Source organism: Ursus americanus, chromosome 26 (genome assembly GCF_024610735.1).
Source record: "Ursus americanus isolate L20-20 chromosome 26, mUrsAme1.1.p, whole genome shotgun sequence".
Classification (NCBI taxonomy): Eukaryota; Metazoa; Chordata; class Mammalia; order Carnivora; family Ursidae; genus Ursus; species Ursus americanus.
In genome coordinates this window covers 24881644-24901457 of record NC_142152.1, presented here as the reverse complement: position 1 = coordinate 24901457, position 19814 = coordinate 24881644, and the positions used below count along the sequence as shown (strand labels likewise).

General features: G+C 35.8%; 1 protein-coding gene across 4 annotated transcripts in view; it reads left to right on the top strand.

Moving 5' to 3' along the window:
- CEP128 (centrosomal protein 128) overlaps positions 1–19814 on the top strand; it is a 375253-nt gene that overhangs the window by 147352 nt on the left and 208087 nt on the right. For all 4 annotated transcript variants that reach the window (XM_045807714.2, XM_045807712.2, XM_087856159.1 and 1 more), the window contains 3 exons: positions 317–493; positions 5166–5225; positions 18829–19021. In XM_045807714.2, the coding sequence (XP_045663670.2) occupies positions 317–493; positions 5166–5225; positions 18829–19021 (430 nt within the window). The remainder of the gene's footprint in view (positions 1–316; positions 494–5165; positions 5226–18828; positions 19022–19814) is intronic.

Sequence of the window (19814 nt, the reverse complement as noted above, 5' to 3'; positions counted from 1 at the left end):
TTACTCTCCAGTACATTAATGGCATTATGTTATTAAAATGTAAAGGATTTTTTTTAAACTTCATTTTCTTTTGGTTACAGAATTACTTTAATTTTCTTCGCCAAGTATCCACTCACTCAGTGCCCTTTTTCTGAATTCTCTGTAACTTGACCTCAGTTGATGAGTAGGCAAAACTGTTTCATTTTAGTGAAGTGAGAAGCCTGACCGAGTCAGATCTGTTTTCTACTACACTCCTTTGTGTTGGCTGTACAGATATTATAAGTGTTTCTTGCATTTACTTAATAATTAACTTCTGTTTTTCTTATCGATGTTCTAGGAAAAGCATATAAGCAATGAAGAAGAGCACTTAAGGAGGATGGAAGAGGCCAGATTGCAGCTTAAGGATCAACTTCTTTGCCTGGAGACTGAACAGGAATCCATTCTTGGTGTCATAGGAAAGGAAATTGATGCAGCTTGTAAAACCTTCTCCAGAGACTCGATAGAGAAATTGAAAGTAATTATGAGTTCTTATTGTGCCTTTCAGTTATTGTGCCTTTCAGTTAGTTTCCTAATATATAATTATAATAAGATTTTAATGCATAGTTACATGGTAGTCACATTTTTATTCTGGAAAGTTTTATGAAACAAAATAACATCTTGGACTCTTTAGAAGGCGATACTGTATCTATTGCACTCGGAGAAAAAGTGTACTGTTAATTCATTGAATTGCCTCTATCTCACTCTGTAAAAGAAAATGTCTTATGTGAGAGAGCAGCAGTTCTGATGAAAAAAATATCCTTGGAGTCAAGAGGCCTGGGTTTTTGTTATCACAGGCCATTTTTTGTTGTTGTTAGTGTATTAATGGCTAACATCTACTGAGTACTAGTTGTATTACAGGTACCGTGGTAGCTACGGTATAGGGTTCTCTCCCGTAACCCCTAACACTACCCTGTCCTTTAGGTGCTCTGATTAAATTCATTTTAGACAAGAGAAAGCCTGGCTTGGGGAGGTTAAGTAATTTGCCCCTGGCCGTGTATCTAGTTAAATGCTAGAACCAGGACTTTTAGACCTTGGGAGTCTAACCCTGGAACTTAAACACATGACCCCTATGCTATTTGCCTTCCCTGTTTAGACAAATTATACTCGAGTTTTTCTTTTTTTTTTTTTTTTAACTTTTTAAAGATTTTTTTTATTTGTCAGAGAGAGAGAGATTGAGAGAGCGCGCAAGCACAAGCAGGGGGAGTGGCAGGCAGAGCAGGCAAAGGGAGAAGCAGGCTCCCTGCTGAGCAAGGAGCCCAATGCGGGACTCCATCCCAACATGACCTGAGCCGAGGACAGCCACTTAACCAACTGAGCCACTCAGGCATCTCTCGAATTTTTCTATCTTAAAATAGAATATTGCTCTTCAATTTATAGTTCTAATGAAATGATAAATAAAAATAGGAATTGATCATGAATGTTTTTAATTCCTTGAAGGCGAACACCTCCTTCAGTCTAGGTCATAGTACTGCTGTGTTGTGTTGCGTTGCTTCGATACAGTGGGACCATAACACTTAGCATTTAGCCATCATTTACCCTGTATTTATTTCATGTGATGAGATGGCAGGACTCAAATTATAGTGTCATGCCCAAGAGCTTCTTAGTTTTTAATACTTTCCAGGTGTTTCTTCTTTTTATTTTGTCATTTATCTTTTTCCTCATATAAAATGATCTTCTCTTTTTGTTTTTTGTGCTTTCTCCTCTTTTTTCTGCTTTCTCCTCTTTTTTCTGCTCTTCCTTCTTATCCTTTTCCTTCTTTTTTTTTTTTTCTTATGTGTTGTTTTAAAGAAAATAGAACTATATTTCTACTCTTGCAGTGGAAGGTATCTTAGGATTCATCTTTAACAGTAATATTTCAACGGATAGAATTTGGTGGAGTTGATGGAATTTTTACAATATGTATTCCTTTCTACATTTTTAAAAAGGCTCAGATGTCATTTTGAGAGGACTTTGAGCCAAATATGAGAAGTAATTGGCTTTAGAGGAAAAACTCTTTCAGTTTTGTTATAGGACCTTTTATAATGATGGTTTATTCTATTTCCTGCCTGCTGCTGCTTTTTTTTACTTAAGACTTGTCATGGTTACCCATATTTAAAGGATGTGTGGCCTTAAGATCCCAATTTCATCTAAAAGAAGCACATATTAACAATGAAATATTTATTCTATATTTAAGTATTTGTGTCAGGATGGCTTATTTTGAATCAGATAGAGACGGAGAAATGGTATCATTTGGATCATGCTATAAGATACGTAAACATTGTTATGGGCAATTACAGTCTAAAACATAGTGGGTAGATAGCAGATTGCTTAAATATTTTATTTCTTTTTGAGGCACAAATTATCCTTCCAACATATTCCAAAAAGCGCTCTATTTTTTAATAGGCTTTCAGGAATGGAGTGATTTTGGTAATGGGTCTTTACACCTTTGCCCCTAGAGAAAGACTGATTCAATCCAAGTGATGGGTGGAAAGTAAATCTAAAAGAATGGAAATTCTATTAAGTTCTTTGTTGTTGTTGTTTTGTTTAGAGTTTTTTTGTCATTGTGGGTCTCTTTCTATTAGAACCTCTGTTGTTACCTTCCTGTAAACTTGGGGAAAAAAATAATTACCAAAGAATATAACATTTGCTCTCACCTCAAATAAACCACCCAAGGTGTTGTTAAAATAAAATTGATTCTATGCTTTATAGTTCAGAGATCTAAGGGAGAATGGTGGTCCTTATAAAATGTTTTAGAAAATGGAATAATTCCAATTATTCTTTGTCATTTGTTGATTTTGATATATTGCTGATGAAATTTTTAGCCATTTTATGTAGAGAGTGACAGCTATAGTATGAATTGGGTAATAGATATGTAACAAATGAGCCTGAGAAAAGTCTTTGGAAATATTGATATTATTTCTAATTACCTTTTTCTTTCTCCAGCCACCATATTTATTCCTTATGCCACTTTAGTAACTGCATGTAGAGTTTGAAAACTTAAGGACAAACACTTAATAAGCCACCACTATTATAAAACAATTAGGAGAGTGTCTGAATTAAAGTTACATCATATTCACAGACCAGTCTTTGATAATTGAAGAGCTTTTCTCATAACACTTGGTCTGAGTATTCACTCATTTGTAGAGCATATAGAGAATAGGCTTTGGATCAAGACAGATATAGGCTTAAATTACATCTCTCCAAATTGCTAATGTATGTCATTGGACAAGTTATGCAATTTCTCTTCTCTCTAAGAATTCATGTCCCATTTATAAGTTGGCTTATTTTGAGGATAAAGTAGAATAAAATATCTAAGGTGCATATTATGCAGTGAAATATCTTGTACTAGTGAATACTCAACTCATGCTAGCTATCATTATTATGTAGTACATTTTATTGGTCATATATTCATATATATTTGTATATTTATCTATATATCTCTTTTCTTTTAACTTTTTTAAAAATATTTTATTTACTTTAGAGATAGGGAGAGTGAGTGGTAGGGGAGGGGCAGAGGGAGAAGCAGACTCCCTGCTGAACAGGGAGCCCGACGTGGGGCTCAATCCCAGGACTCTGAGATCATGACTTGAGCCAAAGGCAGACGCCTGACTGGCTGAGCCACCCAGGCCCCTCTGTTTCTTTTAACTTTTCATGACAAATTGTTGTTATAGTGCTCTTGTCACAATAGACCTTGAAGTCTATTTCCTGATGATGACATCTTTATATGCAGTTAGTAGTAATAATACTGTTCTATGTGCCAGGCACTGTGCTAACCCTCATTTTATTTGGCCTTATGAAGCAGTGTCCCTACTTTATAGATGATAATCTGCAGCTTAGAGAAATTAAGTCACACCACTTGTAAGTGGACAAGGCTGTTCTCTTAAACACTAAACTATGTATATATTTGTGAAAAAAATCACAAAATATGAACATTGCTTATACCTATCAAATTATTTTAGACTTTAATCTTGAATACTCCATCTTAGGTCACTGAAGTTTTAATTGAAACTATGACACAGATGAATGGAAAAGAACAATAATAACATATAATCAGTGAGAATCAGTGACAAATGGATGCTTACAAATAGCAGAGTTCGAAGAGGAAGAAAACAGTATGAACTAGAGGCAGGATTTCACTGAAGTCAGGGAGGCATGAGCGTTGGGTGAGGTTTGAATATGAGGAAAGTGGAGGAGAGAAAAGTTGGATATGAGAATACAGCACTCTTGTTTATGGCATATGGCCGGCATCATTATGTATTCATCATGTGTCCAAATGAATTACCTAATGATACTCCTTAGGGGAGTGATGTGCACACACATCAGAAAGTATGGAAATATTTAAGAATAGAAATAGACATCTCTTGCAAAAGGGTGGGGTATTTTTAAGCAGAAAATTTCTAGAGAGGAGACCTGTAAAAATATCACAGCACCTGTTTCAAAGAAAGTAGGAACTGAGAAAAAATTTTGCGTTTACAATCATGAAGTCATTGACAGCCTTTGAGCACTGTTTTATTGGTAATAAGACAGAACCAGATGGCAAGGGATTTTATAAATGTGAAGGAAATCAAGGCAGCTGGTATAGACAACCTATTTATTGTAGGATTTTGTTACCATCGTGAAATATAAAGCAATGTTTGCACAAAGTCATGTTGATTAGTTTCTGTCAGTTCTATACAACCATTAATGAGACAAAATGGCCCTCATAGTATGAAATTAAAGAAGGATAAATGAGACAAAGAATTAAGTTTCCATGTAATTACACCTAACCCACTGTGAAATATATTACGTGGAACAAGACTGAGGCCAAGAAACCAACAGAAATGAAGTACACAGGTTTAATTGAGGCTGCTTGCCAGAACTCCATGGAATCCGCCTTCAGAGATTCTAGCGATGATAACACTTGAGAGTTGATTCATGTCTCTGTATTTGAGCTAAATATTTACTGTCAGTGCATACATACATACATACATGTGTACATAAATAGACATATTAGATAAATGGTGGTTTGGAATTGGTTGAGTACTTGATATGAACTTTTTTCTTTTGAAACCTTTAAATTTAGGAACTAAAATTTTGGATGTTATGCTGAAGAATTTCACTTATGTAAGTTCATTTCAGAGAAAATTCTACTTCTAATAGACTTATTTCCTTTTTTTTTTTTTTTGTAGGTTTTTTCATCTAGTCCTGATATTAACTATGACCCACATCGCTGGTTAGCAGAAAGCAAGGTAATTTATCTTTAAATCCTAAAGTTACCATAATACTTATGAACTTCAAGGTGTTCTATTGGGACAGCCGTACATTTTGTTATAGAACAGAACATATGAAACTGTTTTGGGGAAGATACCGTTGTCATGCATTTAGGAAGCCTCCATGTTCCTTTAGTTTAACATTTAAAAATTAGCTTAACTATATAGGAGTATAGTTTACAGAATGAGAGAATAAAGGAAGGTAAAACTGTTGAAATATTAAAACTGTTGTCAGACAAATTCTTCTGCCTTTTCCTTGAAATAGGCAATGTCTTGGGAAGTATGTAAAAGGTCAGGGCAGATATAACCAACCTTTATTTACAAATAGATACTTAATATATTCTAGTTCCTAGAGGTAAGCTCAAAGCCTGCCAAATCTCTATGTGGCTCAAGCAAATCCCTTCATTTCTCTGGATATCTTGTTTCTTCAGTTGCAAAATGGGAAGGGTAAACTTTACGTTCTGAAGATAACTTTCTTGCTTCATGGTTCTTTCGCTTGATGATTTAAATTTAAAGGGCAGGTAAGCAAATCTAAATAAAATCGAACAATTTGCTAATTTTAGCAAGAAGATTCTTCTGCACTATGGGATAATTACCACCTATTCTTATATATCACATCAACTTGGAAATTCCTTAATTAAAATATATAGAAAATCATGACCATATAAGATGTAGATGTCTGTATATTGACATCTTAAGGTATTGACACTTAAGCACTTGTATTCCTCCTTAAACTAGTTTTTTTCAGCTTTAAGACGCTAAAGCAAAAGATCTTCCATCCCATTTAAATTCTATGAGAAAACCAACTGTACTAGAAACCTGAACAATTGTGGGCCAACTTAGGATTTTATTGTAAGAAAGAACTTCTAAGTTTGTCCCATATCCTAATTTAAAAAATATGAGAAAAATGAGATTTTAGAAAAGCTATGTGACATTTCCAGTGCCATATAAAGAATGGGAAAATGGATTGCATGTTAGACTCACGATTAATATTCTTACCATTGTGTGTATTACTGTCTAAAGTTTTCATTCAGCCAAGATTTATTGACTACATACTTCTTTTGCATATAAACGTGAGAGGTATAAATGTTAGCAAGCCATGGAAATTAATAAGGAAAATGGAAATGTATACAAATGTTTTAAAATCCTTAAGGTGTGTTATATTATTATAGAAATACACAAACATTGACAAGGAAACACAAAAGGAGGAAGAACTGACTATAACCTCTGTGAGAGGAGATTAGGGGGGTACGATGCTTCCAGCGTGTTACAGAAGGTTTCTGCAAAAATGCAGTATTTAAACCTGATCATACAAAAAATATGCAGAAGTTCTCCAGTTGGCTAAATATAGGTATAATAATGGCAAGAAATTGAGAATATCTGAGTGAACACAGATAATGCCCTGAGCTTCGTGAGTAAGGCACGGGTGCGAGGTGGTGGAAAGACAGGGTTCACCCTTGAAGGTTAGCTGTGCATTAAAGAAACCTCTTTTTTAAAAAAATTCTTAATAAGAAACTAACAGCATTATGACTGACCATTGAAATTTACCCAACCTTGTAAAATTTTCCTCCTACATTAAGTACAGCAATGCTGTTCATTCCTAACCATTTTGATAAAACCAAATGCAAACTCGTATTTATGCCACCTGCATAGGAAATTTAGAAATACATGTTTTGCTGTCTAAGAAATTTGGGGCTAGAAACTTTTGTTGTGCATTAATAAAGCATTTCTCTTTTTTCTTTTTCCCCAACTCCTCCATTGTGACAACAAGAACAATGTACTTGGAATTTTCTTTTAAGTTAAAGTCTTTATCATTTCTGAACAGAAAGCTTTCACTGCTGTTGTTCAGTTAAATTATGAGAGCCAGAGATGACTCTTAATCATAGCTCTTTAATTTGGGAGCTAGTGAGCAGTTTTCCCTTATCATTTAATGGGATTGAACTTCTGATCAGACGAGTTTTAATACTGCATGAGACAAGTGTTCCTCTACAGTGTAAAAGGGTCATGATAAGCAATACCATGCTGACCAACTGACTAAGGAGGAATTGAATCTATTTACTAGAAAGATGGTTTAGGTTATTGATGGGCTACAATACTGTAATTCCCATGAACTATGACTGGACAGCTCTATAAGTATTGAAGATAAGATCTGAAATCAGAGGACAAAAACTATATGGAAAGTAGAATTGCTATTCAGCTAGTCCATGCTGACATTTTGCAGTATTAGAAGGACCTCTCAGGGCATTTGGTAATTGTTTTCATAAATCTGCCAAATGAATTTCTTCTGTTAGCGTTAATCCCAGAAGAACTAGAGGATTGGGTGAGGATAGTGTCACTGTTGCTTTATGGCATTGGTCGCATAATATAAATATGAAGTCCAGCTAAGAGTTGGGTCAGGCTCACAGATAAGATAAGCAAAAAACTGTAAGAACGATACATTTCAGGGAGGAAGAGGATTGAGATAGTCATTAAGGAATACCAGGCAAGCAGTTCCCATAGATCAGGAATTTGTTTTTATCATAAATCCCAACAAGGCATTTAGAGGCAAATTTATTCAGTTTAACAGAGAATTTACTGAGTAGCTCTATGTCCCAGATGCTATATTACATGCTCTGGGCATAATAATGAATTTGGCATGATCCTTCCTCTCGAGGAACATTTTTTTTCTCTAGAAAAGCTGGCATATAGATAATTTCAATATTATCTATAAGAGCTGAATTACAGGTGTGCAGAAGCTGTCATGGAGTCTGATCCCTCAGATGAATCTTAAAGCTGGCCAGATAAAGAGGAAAGACCATGTGTGAAGAGTAAACAATTGCAGGAATGGTACGGAAGAGAAACAGCATGATAAATACAAAGAGACCCCAAGTAATTGGGCAATACTATAGTATGACAGTGTGAGGCAGAGAATGGTAGGGATGAGGCTCTAGAAAGAGGTAGAGGATAGGTCCACCAAGAAGAGCATTGTATGCCAAGGTTAAGTTCAGTTCTATATTTAGGGGGAACCACAAAGGAGATTTGAACAGGATACTGACTTACTCATATTCATATAAGAAGCATTACTTTGATAGTGATGTGAAAGGTAGATTAAAGCTGGGAAGACCAAAGGCAGGGAGACCAGTTAAGAGGTCTTTGGATGAGACCAACATCTCTGGGGCGAAAATCCACAAACTAAGGAAATTGTAGAGATTCAGAGGAAGGGACAGACTGACGTAATGTTATGGTGACAATATACAAGAGATGTTTAATGTCAGACGGAGTGATAGAGAAGGAGATGTCTAGGATTTTCAAGACAAACTAGAAGATACTCTCTCAAAGTTTGGTTTCTGAATAGATGGTCATACAGAGTCCTAGTTAGGCAAGCTAGAAGAAGTATTGAAAGAGTTTCTGGCACTGGGATTGAATCTAGAAAGTCCTGTTTGGACAGAAAGCCCCAAGGAGAAGCAGGGTCAGAGGCAGAGATCAGAGTTTAGGTTCAAATCATGGAAAGAAACGAGAAGTAGCAAAAACATTCCCAGAAAATGTGGACAAATTTCAAATCTAGAGCAGGCAGTCCCTCTCAGGATGGAACAACAATATTAGAGAGTATCACCGTTGATCCCAGATCTTCAGGTATCATTTTATGATAGCAAATGAAAGAAAAGCTGGGGTTAAACTGCTCTTTAGCACAAGGCAGGATCCTGGGTGCTCTGTTGTTTACAGAAGAACACATTTAATTTGGGGAGTCCAGTACTAATTATTTCCTCAAGATGCAAAAAGGTAAATTTATATGCTTCTTTGGCTGTAAAGATCTCTTCCTTCTTCGCCTTTATCTCATTTATTCTCCTCCTCTTTCTTTAGTCTGCAAGCTTCATGAGGGAAGACCGTGTGCAACCTGTTCCTCATTGCCTCTTGAGCACTTACCACAATACCTACTTAAATGCTCAATAAAAATGTTTTTAAAAAGAGTAATTATATTAGGAAGACTACATTTTTCTACTCAAGTTACTTCCTCAGTTTGAATATCACCAAAGAATAGCAAGCAGATTAGATTTCAGTAAGTTTATTAACTCTCAAATATTGCTTCATTTGATCAGAGCCGTAAACTTTAAGGATGATATAGATAAGAAATACACTTCTAAATTAGTTGGGGATTTTCCTTTATTGCTCCATTTAGTGTCATCCTAAAAAGTCATACTTTTACTGGTAAAATGTGTTCTAGGTGTTGCCTTTCCTTGCCATTTTTGGAATATTGTAACTGAAGTAGCTTTGGAGATCATGTAGTTGAACTTCGAGAAGAAGGCTCTGGGAATTGTGAGATTTACCTGAGGACCTAAAGCTAATTAGTTACTGAGAAGAGTTTAGAAACTGGGTCTCTGAATTCTGTGCCAGTGTTTCTTTCTATTAGTCGTGTAATCTACATTTGAATATAAACCTTACATTTATGCATATTGTCTTTTTAGTGGTACAGATTTTTTACAACAGTCATTGTGTGAGGAGTATTACACCCAGTGTATTTAATTCTTGTTGAAGGATGTGAATAAACGTCTAATATTTTATCCTTCCAGTGTAGACCTCAAAATGAGATACAGAACTCAGGTATCTTGATTCATTTGTTGGAAAGATACTTTAGATTGTGTGCATGGAACACATTCAGTTTAATTGAAGAAAAGTATTTTGTATTTTTACATATGTACTCTTATTTTGGAGATATTTTTTCTTTCTTCTTGAATTGTGTTCATAACTATGTAGAAAAGTGGAGAGTATTACCAAAAGAATTATATTTTGAGGTTGCTTTGGGTTTGAATTTTGTACTTCCAGTTTAATTCTTGTTTTGGTGGCCTGCCACGTTCTTCGGAATTCCCATTCTCTTCCTTTACCTTTGGTTCTTCTATAAACATTTCCTCTCAGAATTGTTTCTTGAGTTTTGACAAAGGAAGTCTAGTAGTTAAAAGCAGCAAAATTATGGGCCTTAATATAATTGCTAACTCTATCAGCTATAATCTTTTTATTCAAATTTTCTGTTTCCCTAGGTTTTAGCTTTGAGTCATTCCTTAGTGACTTTAGTGTATTATTACACTAAACCTCACTAGGGGATTCTTACAGATTAAAAAGATCATTTTGATTGTTTTACTAGATACTTATTCCCACCTAATTGCAAGCTGTCAACTATGAAGGTAAAAAACTGCCTTATTTAGAAATTCTTTCTCTGGGGCGCCTGGGTGGCACAGCGGTTGGGCGTCTGCCTTTGGCTCAGGGCGTGATCCCGGCGTTATGGGATCGAGCCCCACATCAGGCTCCTCCGCTGGGAGACTGCTTCTTCCTCTCCCACTCCCCCTGCTTGTGTTCCCTCTCTCGCTGGCTGTCTCTATCTCTGTCGACTAAATAAATAAAATCTTTAAAAAAATTAAAAAAAAAGAAATTCTTTCTCTATCTTAGTTAATTTAGCAATACTTAATGTAGTGAAATAAATGAGCCTATTATGGAATCTTTAAGATGCTCTTGTGAGTGGTTAATAGAATGGTGTTTGCACTGTGATTAAGAGCCTTGTCAGCTAATTATTTGAAATTGGTAAAGTTATTCCTATACTGTGTTCCAAGCTGTTTCTCTAACACACTTAATGAAAGATGTTGGGTGTTTCTCTAACAAACACTGATTCTCATAATTGACTATTGGTTGATTAAATTTCCATAAGTTGATATTTTGTTTTGTAGGATTAATGATATATTCTTACATATTCAATTCATAATAAGCATCTAACTATAACCTATTTTTAAATTTTGTATGGTGATGGAATAAAGGCTTTATAGGAATAAACTGAAGCCATAGGTCATGTTATATTAGTCTGCTCGGGCCGCCATAATAAAATATCACAAACGAAGTGGCTTAAACAACAGACAAAATAGATATTTTCTCACAGTTTCGGAGCCCAGATGTCCAAGATCAAGGTTCCAGGGTCAGTTTTTGGTGAGGCCTCTTCCCGGCTTGTAGATGGCCACTTTTCATGTTGGGGGGAGGAGCATTTGGGGGATTGAGAGTATTACTGGAAGAATTGGGAGTGTCAGGAGACAGTGTCTCTTCTTCTAAGGATACCAGTTCTGTAGGATTCGGGCCCCTCTGTGGTAGTAACCTCCTTTAACTTTTATTGCCTGCCTCCCTAAAGGCGCTACAAATACAGTCACACTGAGGATTAAGACTTCAACATACAAACCTGAGAGGGACACGATTAGTCCATAACACATTACCAAACCTGATTAATGCTTTGTTTCAGTGTGTGTGTGTGTGTGTGTGTGTGTGTGTGTGTGTGTGTGTGTGTGTTATCCTTTTGCTTTTGTCAGAACCAGTAGGACTATTTTTATGACAAAACGGATTTGTTGTTTCTCCATTATCAACCAATAGCAATGGTATTGAGCACAGGTCAAGGATTGGGATGGAGTAAGTAGGAAATCTTTGACAAAAGGGAAATGTGCAGTTATTTTCTAAATTTGCACTTAAATCACTGGGCAAGAACAGATTAAACTGGGTGATTGAAACTGGTGATCCCCAAGGACTCAATTTGTTTGGACCACATTGATTTTAAAAAATAAAATTGGTAGTGAACATTTAAAAAAAAATTCAATTGCATAATTCCAGCATGGAATTTGTTTTCCTTTTGAGATATCAGAAGATCTGATGACATTAGGGTTTCATTCTTATGCGATAGGAAACTTTTGGAGCTGAGAAGAACCATGGACATGATCGTAGAAGGGGCTTCCTTCCAGCCCTTCTTCATGATTGTATTTTTATAATCCAGATCAGTAGTATTCAGGTCCTAAATGGGTTATTACCTCTTTACAAGAACTTAACAGCATCTAATTTTTCATTTAGTTGCATGTGTCCTGTCCTCGCTATGTGCAGAGTGCTGTATTAGTTGTAGTGTGTGTGCTCACCTACAAACGTGAACACACATCCATTCCCAAGGTGCTTTAAATTGAAGAGTAATTTAAAATTCTTGGAAACAATCTTGAGGATTTAGTACGTCAAATTCTTTAATATACAAGAATAAATATGTGTACGTGTTTAAGGTGCCAAATAAGCAGCAAAAAGATTTGGTTGAAAATAAATCTTTTCGAGAAACTATATATCTAAACTTTCCCTTTTATCTTGCCACTAATGATATAATTACTAGGGCTTTTTGGTTTATTTATTTTTCTTGAGTAACTGGTAAGTTTTGATGAGGTGAACAGAAGGTACGATCTGTAGATTCAGATTGTTGTTCTAACACAGAAGCCGGCAGCAACAGCATAGACCTTCCCTTATTTTTCCTAGTTACTATCAATTAATGCATGACTTACGTAGTAATGTTTTAGAATCATTTTCCTACTGACTTGTATCTAAAATTTTGATTAAGTTGTCTAGAATAATTTTTATTACAGAGTACATTGAACATATTCTCATTTTCAAGATTTTAACAATATAGGTGTGGAGCATTGAGTATCTACCCTCATTTCCCTGATTGTACCTCTCTCCCTAGCAGGCATAATCATCATGAAGAGTTCGGTGTTCATATTTTCAGTCCTGTTTTGGTTTGGTGGGCTGAGCTACAGTTGTTTTTGACATAGATGTATATTTTTTTAATTGCCCACTTTACCAGCCCCTTCCTGTTGGGCAGTCTTTGACACTAAGCATATCCATCTTCTTGTAGTATTTTTATTTTCTTCCTTTGGGGTTCTGTCACCCCAGACTCTTAGATTTTCCTCATGCCTTTCCAATTTCTTCTTCTCAGCTTTATTTTTAGGCTTCTCTTCTGTTCATCTCTTTGAAACTCTCCCCTCCTTCCTCCATAGATACTCCGTGGGCTGTTTTATTTGTTCCTATGCCTTGAATGTCCTCCATGCTGTTGATTCTTCAGTCTGTATCTCTCGTCCGTATCTCTCGAGCTTTAGATCCATATAGCCATCCAGTCATTCACACTTCTGTCTTAATCCTAACAACCTCAGTTTATTCCAATCTTCCGTTAACTTTTTAACTGTTTTAACTCCTAAATCTTTGCTTCTAGGTTTCCTCTTTCACAGTTTCTTAAGCTAGAAACTTGAACATCAATACTGATTCCTTTCTCTCCTTTATCCCTAACATTTAAATCTCAAATACACACACACACACACACACACACACACACACACACACACACACACACACGGGTCCATTCCTTACCATTTTCTCTTGTTTCGAATATTGGTAACAGTCTCTTGAATTCTATCTAGTCTCCAGTATGGGCTTCACTCTATATAAAGAGCAAGCTTTCTAAAGAACAGTCCAATTCACTTTCTTGTGTCTCCCTCATACTGTATTAGATGGAGATGGTGGTATATCGCTCACCCTCACCGTCGACCCTATATTCTGCCTCAGTACCTTATTTAGAGAAAAGTTGTAGTAGAATGTGCTCCTTTTATCTGGCAAAGAGTTGACTGTGTTTCCTGGTTTCCTGTCCTAAGGAGCTTTTTATCTTTTTGTATTTGCATGGGTATTTCAGAGTGGATATTGGGAAATGAAGCAGTCCTCATTAAATTTTTGCAATCATAATTTAAGTTGGAGACTTCCTGTATTTACCCAGTGACATTCAGATAAGACAGGAGCCTATAAATTATGTAGCAGGTACTAAAGCCAGGTCTCATCTCTGCAAGGAGGTTTAATTTTAGCTTTGTTTTCCTGTCCCCTCTTATTTCATCTCTTGTTTGTTTTTTCTTTTTTTGTTAAATAACAGCTGAATTGAGATATAATTCACATACCATACAATTTACCTATTTAGAGTGTACCATTCATTAGTTTTTAGTATATTCACAGAAGTGTGAAGCCATAACCACAATGAATTTTAGAACATTTTATCACCCCAAAAAGAAAACATGGACCCTTTAGCCATCACCTCCTAAATCTGTCCATTCTACTCATTCCCCACCCCCCCAGCCCTGGTTAACAAGTAATTTGCTTTCTATCTCTATAGATTTGCCAGTTCTAGACATTTCCTACAAATTGAATCATATAATATGTGGTCCTTTATGAATGACTTCTTTCATTCAGCAGAATGTTTTCAAGGTTCATCTGTATTGTAGCATGTATTAGTACTTCCTTGCTAAATAGTAGTCCATTGTATGGATTCACCACTTTTCATTCATCCATTTATCAGTTGATGTTCCTTTGGGTTATTTCCATTTCTTGGATCTCATGAATAATGCTGCTATGAACATTTGAGTTGAAGTTTTTTCATGAACATATTTTCATTTCTCTTAAATATATACTTAAAGAGTAGAATTGCTGGGTTATATGGTAACTGCATTTAACCTTTTGAAGAATGGCCAGATTGTTTTCCAAAGTGGCTGCACCATGATGGTACACTCCTACCACCATTAAATAAGAATTCTAATTCCTCCACACACACACCAGCAGTTGTTACCGTTGTCTTTTTGATTCTAGCTATCCTGCTGGGTGTGAAATGGAATCTCATTGTGGTTTTGATTTGCATTTCTGTGATGGTTAATGATATTGAACATCGTTTTATGTGATTATTGGCTATTTGTGTATCCTTGAAGAAATGTCTCTTGCTCATTTCATTATTTGTCTTTTTAATTACTGAGTTCTTTATGTATCTTAAATAGTTCTTTCTCAGATATATGATCTACAGATATTTTCTCCTGTTCATTGGGTTGTCTTTTCACTGTGTTGATGTGATATTTGAAGCACATGTTTTTAATTTTGGTAAAGTCCAATTTATCAGCTTTTTTTCTTTGGTTGCTTGTGCTTTTGTTGTCATATCTAAGAAATCATTGCCAAACCAAGTTTACAAAGACTTATCCCTGTGCTTTCTTTTAGGAATCTGCTATTTTTAGTTCTTAATTTAGGTCTTTGATCCATTTTGAGTTATTTTTGTGTATGGTATGAAGTATGGGTCCAATTCCATTCTTTTGTATGTGGATATTCAGTTGTCCCAGAACTGTTGGTTGAAAAGAGCAATCTTTCCTCATCAAATTGTTTTGGAAGCCTTGTTGAAAATCAATTGACCATGTATATATGGGTTTATTTCTGGACTCTCAATTTAATTTCATTGATCTATGTCTATTCTAATGCCAGTATCACACTGCCTTGATTATTACAGCTTTCTAGTCAGCTTCGAAATCAGTTAAGTGTTAAGACTCCTCCAGCTTTGTTCTTCTTTTTCAACACCTGTTTTTGCCTATTCTGGATCCCTCGAATATCCATATGAAATTTAAGATCACCTTGTCAATTTCTCCAAAATGATAGCAGTTTCATTGAATCCGTAGATCAGTTTGGGGACTGTTTCTATCTTAAAGGTATTAAGTCTTGTGATGTATGTACATATGGAGTGTCTTCTCATTTATTTAAGTCTTCTTTAAATTTTTTCAATAGCGTTTCGCAGTTTTCAGAGTATAAGTTTTACACTTCTTTTAAAAAGTATGTTATGAAGCGTTCTTTTGATGTTATTATGAACATGATTATCTTTTTAACTTTATTTTTGGGTTGATCATTCAAGTGATTCAAGTGTATAGAAATACAAATAATTTATGTATATTGATATTTTCCTATATAATTGCCCTGCCATGACGTCTTAATACAATGTTAGAAGTAGTGAGAGCAGACATTCTTTTCTTGTTTATGAGCTTAGGGAGAAAGCATTCAGTCTTTAACCATTAAGTATGATAATAGTTATGAGTTGTTCATGGATATGTTTTATCAGGTTGAGAAAGTTCCCTTCTATTCCTAGTTTGTTGAATGACTTTATTGTGAATAGGTGTTGAATTTCATCATACACTCTTCCTGAACCTTTTGATATGATCACGTGGCTTTTGTCCCTAATTCTTATAAGATATCTGTGGAAATGGCATTTTGGATCCCAGTATTCTCAGGCTGCTGTGTCTGAGGTAGAGTGGCCACCCTGTCAGCAAGGGTTTGGGGGCAGGGGGAATCCATAGTATCTCCACAACACTTGCCAGGACTGTAGCCTACACAAATCAGATCAGTGAAAATGAATAATTCGAGTGGTCTGCTCTTCTAGTCCATAATACCTACTATTATGTTCTGTTTCTACTCACAGCATTTCTTACTCCAACTGTGTGAGTTTTCCACATGAGGTAATTTCTCCAGTTCTCTGCAGATGCCAACTGGGTGTCCTACAATTTTATTCAGTTCTGACATGAACTACCCAGAGTTAGCAGATACCACAGGTTAAGGACTCAGACTCCAATTCAGATGCTAATCATAAGTAATGGGTCCCTAGGTTACCTACACTTCCATCTGACCTGGTTACAAATTAGGGAGGGGTTCCCATTGCTCTTTCCTCAGGTTTAGTAATTTGCTGTAATGACTCCTAGATCTAAGGGAAATACTTTACTTACAAGTACCAGTTTATTTATGAAGAATAGAAATATAAGCAGCCGGATGAAGAGGTTATATAGGGTAAGGTCCCAAAGAGTCTGCATAGAGTTTGGGGGTATTTCACACTCCCGGCACTCCAGTGATGTGTTCACTGACATGGAAGCTAATCAAGTCTCATTTTCAAGAATTTTTATAGAACTTAATCTCCAGTGGCCCCCTGTATCCCCACTTCCTAGAGGTTGAAGGGTAGGGCTGAAAGTTCCAAATCTCTCATCACCAGTCCCATCCTGAGGCTATCCAGTGACCCCACCCTAAACCACCACAGTAGCTTGAACTCTAATCCAAGAGCTTATTATGAATAACAAAGGACATTCTTACTGTGGAGGTTCCAAGGACTTTAGGAGCTCTGTGCCAAGAATTAGGGACAAAGACCAAGTGTCTTTCTTACTATGCCACAATACCATATAACTTGACTGTGAACTGGGGATAGGGAGCCCTGTCTTCTTGGCAGTACCCTTCTGGAATGTGGAGTGGAGCTTTTGTCACACACGGTGTGTTCCTTGCACTGCTCATATCTAGCTTCTACCTAACATTTTCATTTAAGAGCAGCTTTGCAGAACTCCTCCTGCCCTCATTCTGGAAATGGAACTTCTGTGCAGTCCCCACTTTGTTTTTCATGAGCATTTATAATAAATGTGATCTAGGTTTTGCCTTTACAAGCATGATTTCCCTTCACTTAACACATTCACATACTATGCATTGTTTACCTTACAATATTAGTACATAATTTTTTCACAATTTGACTAGTGATGATATTTGTTCTATGTCCTAGAGATACTGTCTGCTAGACAGACCTTCTGACCAGAGGTCAGTTCTGGAGGTGTTTGAAAACTTATATATGTGGGGAGCCCCCAGTTTAGGGGCCATATCCCAGTCCCATTTTATCATAGGCTGAACTGTCACAGCCAGTTTTAATATACTGTGGCATATCCTGAGAACCTCCTAGATTTCTGGAGGCCTAGAACTTTCCTGCTTACTGATGAATGCTATTCAGGGAAATTATCCCTTAGCTTAATCTAGTTTTCCTGTTTGGTCCACTGCTTCCTTTATTTTGCTTCTTATGGAAATAAAGACGGTTTTAGATTATTTAAAATCAACTAGAATTTGAAGGGTAGCCTCACTTGGAAAGGCCCTAAGAGCTGTCTGAAATCCTGTTTTAGTGAAGGTGGAAGATTTGTTTTTCCTCATCCCTGATTTAAATATCTAAATAATAAAGATGGTAAGGTTAGAGTCTATGAATAAGGGAGTTGCTTCAATTAAATTTCCTAGTCTTTTAAATGTGGACAAAAACTGACTTTATCTCACTCATACTATATATAATATCGCTACATGATTAGCTGGACCCTTGGGGATATGCATTTTTAGGAACCAAACCTAGGAATTTTATCTTTTTAAAAAAATTTATTTTATTATTATTTTTTTAATTTAAAAATTCTTCATTTAAATTCCATGTAGTTAACATCTCCCAGGTAACCCCCCACCCCCCCACTCACCTCCCCTCCAGCAATCCTGTTTGTTTCCTGGAATTCCCCATCTCTTAAGGTTTGCCTCCCTCTCTATTTTCATCTTATTTTATTTTCCCTTCCCTTCCCTTATGTTCATCTGTTTTGTTTCTTAAATTCCGCATATGAGTGAAATCATATGGTATTTCTCTTTCTCTGACTGACTTATTTTGCTTAGCATAATACCTTTTAGTTCCATCCACGTCGTTGCAAATGGCAAGATTTCATTCTTTTTGATGTCTTTTTTTGAAGGAACGAATCTGAATTCAAACTGTCTTTTGTGACAAGTCTGTAGTGTTCTATTCTGGGGTACTTTTTACTTTAAAAATGCTTAAAAATGTACTAGACAGCTTTATATATCACATTAGGGAGCAAATTGTATTATGATTGCAAGTTCAGTAGGCCAAACTTTTCCATAGTATTGCCTTTCCAAAGATGGTAGAGAATATCAAATATTTTATAAACATCCAAGAAAATCATGGCTTAATTTCTATACCAACTTTTAACTAATATAAATCATTATCAAATTAAAACAGTAAGGGTACTTGTTTATTTTGCTTAAATTTTTTATTGTTTATATTTGTTCAGATTAGCATGACTTTTCCCTCATGTTTTGAAATGTTACTGTTTTCTAGATTTTTAAAAAATGAGAAATATAAATGTCATTTTTTTAGACTAAACTTCAATGGCTCTGTGAGGAACTGAAAGAGAGAGAAAACCGAGAAAAAAATCTGCGGCACCAGCTGATGCTGTGCAGACAACAGCTGAGGAACATGACGGAAAACAAGGAATCTGAGCTCCAGTGTCTCTTTGAACAGATAGAAAGACAAGAGCAGCTTCTGGAAGAAATACACCAGGAGAAAAGAGGTGTGTTAGCCATTCGTACTCTTATTTTTCTTTGTATTTGTGGAATCCTAGGATTTGAAAGAAAAACCCATTTCTCTTGTCTCTACTTTGGATTATTTCCAAATCCCTCTCATTTTCTGTCTCTCATCTCTGTATCTGTCTTCATTTCTGGGTGCAGAAGAGAAAGCTGTTCTCCCTGAGAGCTTTTCCTTCAGCTTGTGCATCTCTCCTGTGTACACAGCACTGGGTCTGTTGCCATTTGCAAGTATTAATTTGGTCAGACGTTTGTTCTTCCCTGATAAAATGCTGAAGTTTATATTTTACTTCGGTACAATATTCATTAATTTATTCAATAAATATTTACTCTGTGCCTGTTTTGTCTTGGGCACTATTAAAAGTACTGAGGATACATCATGAATGAAGCAAAAAAAAATCCTCTTATTTAGCTTACATTGTAGAGAGCGAAATGACAGCAAATAAATGTAATGCATAGGTAAATTGTTTAATATATTAGAAAGTTATAAGCACAATGGTGCAAACAATAAAGTAGGGGAAGAAGAGTTTGGGAGAGCAGGGGGCAGGGTTTAATATGTTTAATATGTAGGCAATACTTTAAAAGTTAGACAAGAACTTTGGAAAATAGCTTTCGTTTTTGGTTCAACTAGGGATACATCATGATGGGAAGAAGAAAAACAGCATTATGTATGGAAATCCGCTGTGTTTCTGATGTTTTGTTGGCCTTAGGTCTTTTCTTTATTGGTGAACTTTATTAATTAAAGAACCAGAAAGAAGCTTAATAGATGTCTCACTGAGA